This window comes from Bidens hawaiensis, unplaced genomic scaffold (genome assembly GCF_021521415.1).
Source record: "Bidens hawaiensis isolate Kalapana, Puna unplaced genomic scaffold, B.hawaiensis_p1.1 tig00016935_1, whole genome shotgun sequence".
In the NCBI taxonomy this organism is placed as follows: domain Eukaryota; kingdom Viridiplantae; phylum Streptophyta; class Magnoliopsida; order Asterales; family Asteraceae; genus Bidens; species Bidens hawaiensis.
In genome coordinates this window covers 381,624-387,698 of record NW_027492562.1, presented here as the reverse complement: position 1 = coordinate 387,698, position 6,075 = coordinate 381,624, and the positions used below count along the sequence as shown (strand labels likewise).

General features: G+C 34.0%; 1 protein-coding gene across 1 annotated transcript; it reads right to left on the bottom strand.

Moving 5' to 3' along the window:
* Positions 1-266: 266 nt before the first annotated feature.
* On the bottom strand, positions 267-5,407 carry LOC143552496 (guanine nucleotide-binding protein alpha-2 subunit-like). The gene is made up of 13 exons (XM_077042711.1): positions 4,134-5,407; positions 3,974-4,046; positions 3,846-3,883; positions 3,667-3,756; positions 3,397-3,474; positions 3,199-3,306; positions 3,006-3,107; positions 1,987-2,042; positions 1,726-1,860; positions 1,528-1,621; positions 1,387-1,446; positions 1,226-1,305; positions 267-705 (listed from the first exon to the last, which is right to left on the bottom strand). The coding sequence occupies exons 1-13, from the start codon at positions 4,218-4,220 to the stop codon at positions 528-530; spliced, it is 1,179 nt and encodes a 392-aa protein (XP_076898826.1). The 5' UTR covers positions 4,221-5,407; the 3' UTR covers positions 267-527.
* Between the last annotated feature and the right edge of the window lie 668 nt (positions 5,408-6,075).

Below are 6,075 nucleotides of genomic sequence, written 5' to 3'. Positions count from 1 at the left end.
GTTCCGGATGGTTCGGTTCCGGTTCCTACCCGCCCCCACTCAGAAATGCAAGAACCGGTCACGGATCATCGGGTTGAATCAGATAGGGTCCGGTTCCTACAAAAAACGGGTAGGAACCGGTTCGGGTCCGGTTCGGTTCCACCGGTTCGGTTCCAGGAACCGGTTTATTTGATCATCTCTACTTCAACTTGCCAAACCGCTTTTCAAAACGTGGCGGTACATTTACAACTTAAGTGTGATTTTGTTGAGGAGACCCGAAAGAAATTTATAAAGTTAAAAGAGATGTATAATCATAAATCCAACATTCTTCTTTCAACAAGAAAGCTACATACAAGGTGAAAACATATGTAAAAAACAGTCGCAGGTAACAGACGAAAAACGGGTGATAAGAAATAAAATCATATTTTAAACCTGTGAAATACCATACTGATTGATTTTGTAGATCTCACTGTCAAAAAAAAAATTAAATTTTGATGAAGTTTTTACTGAAATATTGACATTGTAGCATGTGAAATTCGGATCATTTGTCACAATAATCCAGCTTCAAAGAGGTTTCTCCGTCTTAGGGTTTCATCTACCAATTTGAATGTTTTCTTCACAAGTTTCTGGTCAAGAGCAGTCGTTCGGTAGATCTTGAATACACGGTCCTGGTGATCACATGTCACGTTTTGATAGTATAACTCCTCAAATTTCTTTTTCACAAACCTGAAAACATAATCAATTTATCAAAATTTGAATAATGTTAGGGGTGTAAACGAGCCAAGCCGCTCGTGAGCTATTCGAGGTTGGCAGCTAAAACTCATCGATTTCAGCTGAGCTTAAACGAGCTCGAGTCTAAAGATGAGCTTGTTTTATAAACGAGCCCTAGCCCGAGCTTCACTCATTGGGCTCGAGCTGGCTTGCGAAAGATGAGTCTATTACTCTATTATTTATATAACCTTTATTATATATATAGTTATATAATTACTATTACTATATATAAAATTATATAAAGAAAACATAATTAACATATATTAGGTTATATAAAAAAAATTATAACTAAAACTAAATATAAAAAGGGATTAAAAATGTATGCTAATGAATAAATAAATAACAAATGAGTAAAAATAAAGCTCGAAACAAACCGAGCTCAAACTCTCGAAAGTCAAACGGAGCTCGAGCTCGGCTCATTTACACCCATAGCAACAAATTACGCGTTTAGATTACGATTGAAATAAACGCTTACTCGTATGCATGCTCCACTTCTTGTTTTCCTGTTGAAACGGGTTGATAATCTTTAAACCACTCACATACATTTAGCGGTACCTAAGAAATCAACTCCAAAATCTTTAACTAAACATGCAAGATAAATAAAGAAATTAGTATAAACTTCAAAACACTACTTACTTTTGAAACTTTCTTCTCAAAAATGTCAAACTTGTTTAGAAACAGCATGAAGGATGTTTTCTGCACATGCCAAAAAGACAAGTCAAGAATATTATTGACAAAAAAATATTACATAAAATTATAAATAACACCGCTTTTAACCTCAAAACATTTTTGTTTTAGAACCCATTCAAAGAGTTCTTTTGTCTCCATCATCCGGTTCTTATTTTCATCTTCAAATAACGTTTGATCATATCTGAAAAAACAGTTAAAATAAATCAAGTCACCTTACTGTTTAGAATTGGTATATACTAATAAAATGCATATTGGTATAAATTATAAAACAATGATAAATCTTACTCGCTGATAGCAGCACAAAATATGACAGCTGTAACACCGTCAAATAAATGAATCCATTTTCTTCGCTCGTTTCTCTGGCCTCCAACGTCATAAAGTCTATATACTTCACCACTTTTTTTGTTTCCCCCAACAGGGCTGCATATGAAGGGAAGTATAGATGGGGCCCACGTATTGCAGAATTAGAAATGAGTGAAATTATGTAAACAAATGGAAGCTAATTATTAAAATGATAAAATTATAGCATATAGAAACAAATCTTACCTGAACTGGATTTCTACTACACCTGTTGTACGAACACGGGCATGGAGAACATCCTCCTGATCATGAAAAGCATATCAGCAATAAAAAGATACAAAGAAAAAGAATCTTTATTTACCTAAAATTGATTTAAACGAAAAATTAACACAGGCAGAGATAGGCCAGTGAACAGTTAGTGAACCATTCGGCGGTAAGTTCGTTTATGAACACATCTCGTTCGTTCATTTATGTTCGTGAACATTTATTTATCTAAATTCGTTTACTTTCATTTATGTTCGTTAGTTTACGTTTCTTTTAGTTGTTCGTTTACATTCAGTTAATATATTCATTTAAATTTTTTTTTTTGGCCCTTTACAACTTACTATATTCATGTTCACATACCATGTTTAGAGCCAAGGGTCTCCCTAGAAGCAGCTATATATCCCCGGTGATAGAGGTACGTTCTGCCTACATCCCATCCTCCCGAGACTACCAATAGTTTTGCCACGTGTGAAAATTTACCGGGTATGGTAGCTGTTGCTGTTACAACTTCGTATAGTATAACTTTTCAGGCTTTAACAAGTATTAGCTCAATTATGTTAGTTCATCTATGTTCAGTTATGGTCATTTGTTTATGTTTGTGAGCCATTCATTTATACTGTCATGTTCACTTTCTTAACGAGCGAACACAAACACAAAAACCTCGTCCGTTTAATCTTTTGTGCACGACTGTTTGTTCAATTAAAGTTAAATGAACAAACACGAACATGCTCCGTTCATGTTTGTTCGTTAGTTCATTTCATTTATAACCCTAGGCAGAGAGGATAGTCATCATTGAAAGGAGTGACTGCATAACGGGTGAGTTACAACGTGGAGTCTTCACGGTTTATACTTTATATTAAAAAAAAGCTGCAGCAATCATAAATTGTTGTTCAAAGATTTAAAATAAATATAGTAATAATAGTGTTTTCTTTTAGCCTAAACAAACAGAAATTCAGTATTTAGAAAATAAAATAAGAAATGGACAAAAAAGCGCTAAATACCTTTGTAGGAATATAATTTGCCTCTGACAATCTCTGCAAGTTTTCCATGAAATAATCAGCACAATCTGGAACTTGAAGCTCGTTCCCACGTGCATATGTTTCCTGCATGAGATACACACAATATTAGCCTGCAAACCAATGAAAAGTAAAAACAAAACTGCAAGATATTAATCTGTACATGTGATAGAGCTACCTGTATAGCTGGATCACTCCATATTTTTAAGATGTCCTGAACAAGCTCTTCAGTAAGACGGGGATAATCCAACCGACCTCCAATTTCTGATAGTTTCTCTCCAATTTCCTGGTAGATAAATATTAAGATCACAATACATTAGCAACTTCTATATGGACAAATGGTAGAGTACAGGTTAATGAAGTCAATGAACACTACCTTATTATCAACTGATAATTCATACTTTGATGAATCAGCTTCACTTAAAGCCAACTCCTTTGCCCCATCATGTAATATCTATTCAAACATGATATAAGTTTATAATCAAGAAAATCACTTTGGGTATTTGGTGTTCTCAAATCTCAACATCAAATAACTCAGCAATTTTTCAAATAACTTTTTTTATAGTTTACGTTATACGATTTTCCAGGTGACGTGAAATCAAAATAAATATTTTAATCTAAACACACCCTTTCAAGTATTGCATACTTTTATTGTCTGGTAGACATTTGCATGAATGACTGAGGTATAACTCTGAAGCTCTCTCTCGTCAAAACCAGTTTGAAATAGTAGTTTTATCTGCACAAAAATCATGTGTTCCCTCTTTATAGGTAAAAAATCATAATAAACTGATAACATTAAGAAATAGATTTGCATAGTAATGCTACCTGTTTAAAAATGGTTGACTTTCCTGACTCTCCAGCACCTAAAAGTTAATTAATTCCAGTTACATATTCATGAGATATTTAAACGAAAAAATTGTATATGTTACTCATGAATGTGCTATATTATATACCAAGTAATAAAAGTTTCTGAATATGTTTCTCAGCCTTTGTTTCTTGCTCGATCCGCCTTTCTATTTCTGCTGCCTGAAAACCATTTGCATTCGTGTCAAATTGAAGGATACGTGAACAAAAGAGCAAAATGGGAATATAATTAAATGTTGTGAGGATTACATGATCATTTTCTTCTGAGGTAGCTTGATTACCACGCTTGTGTCTACTGCAGAGCAAGCCCATGTTGTGAACTACAATATCTAGCATGGAAGTTTATAGCTTATACCAACCAAGTTTCAACTTCCAAGATGCATTTTTATCAAGACAATCTTGTGAAATATTATTTCTTTGGAATACAGATCTCACCTGAAAAGGCTTAAATTCAATAAATTTCCCAATACAAGGGTTTAACAGAAACTCAATATCGGTGAAATTTTGAAACAATTTTTTTCTTATTATGCAAATAAATAGAGAGAAGTTTGGTAGTTGTAAATAATGAGAACAGCAAGCTTCTTCAATATATACTCAAATATGTACTGTTGACATGATAAGTCCCTGGGGCGGGGGGCCCAACAACAGACTTCAACAATATATACTCAAATATGTACCATTGGACATTCAAAATGAAGTTAAAATATCTTCAAACCAATGGATATAAAACTAGTTACCTAGCAGATAAACATAAAAAATGCTAGGTGCAAATTGCAATTAACTAACCTAAAGTGCAATACAAGCTCAGTTTCCGGCACGTCGAGCCGACCAGGCTCATATTATTACTGTCTTGAGCCCGAATTGGTGCTGATCGGGCCCAAACTCGCTCATTGAACAACCCTAATTAACATAAGCATTCAAATTCAAGTAAAATTTTGCAGACCAAATCAAAGATGAACTTATGTAATGCAACTGTTTGTCATGTTTCCATATAAGCAAAAAATTACATTGAACTCATTTTCAACATTCCTAATTAAGAGGATAAAAAGGCATATCCGCATATCAAATCACGACATCCTCAATTACATCACAACAACATAAAAAGAAATTAAAATAAAATCAACACTTGACTGTAAGAACAAAGTAACTAACTAAACAAAAATACCTAAAACAGGCACAATCAGTCAACCACACACAGTCACACACTAACTAATAAAAAAATACAGGCCCTAACTAACCGGCTAACCATATCCAATAACGAGCCGTATGAACAACAACAATGCCATTGCACAGCCAACAAATTTCACAGAACTACAATCAAATGCACAAATTACACAAACTTACACTAAACAACTCATGGAATTTAAGCGGAGCGATAATTAAAAGCTGAATCGAACATTTGCAAGCCTATATAACACACGCGGACTAAAGTTTAACGTGTTTACAATAATCAATAAGCACTGTATAAATTTCATTTAGTAAGTAAACAATTAGATTGCGAAAACGAAGTAACTAATTAAACAAATACCCTAACACAAGAACAATCAGTCAATCACACACTAACGACAGTTGCAAAACCCTAACTAACCACATGTCCACATCCATAAGTTACAAACAACAACGAAATTCACATAAGCACATTCAAACGCACAAATTACACAAACTATTGCTACAATTATACTATACGCCTCATCGAATTTAAGCAGCGCGATAATTAAAAGCGAATCGTACAATTACGAACAGATATAACACACGCGGAATAAAGTTTAGCGTGTTCACAATAATCGATAAGCAGTGTATAGATTTCATTTAGCAAGTAAACACTTACAAATAACCTAACACAAGCAGAATCAGTCAATCACACACTAACGACGGTTCAAAACCCTAACTAACCGGATCCATAAGTTACGAACAACAACTACAACAACAATGCCATTGCAGAACGAACAAATTTCACATAAGCACATCTAAACGCACAAATTACAGTAACAAACGCTGTAATTACAGTTCGGAACTCATCGAATTGAAGCGGCGTGGTAATTAAAAAGCTGAATCGAACAATTGCGGATGAATATATAACGTGTATATATATATATAGATGGAGTAAAGTTGAATGAATTTGTATAGAGAATGAATAAAAGCAAGTAAGTGTATGTATTGTAATTACCGATAGAGTGTAGGATCTGTAGAA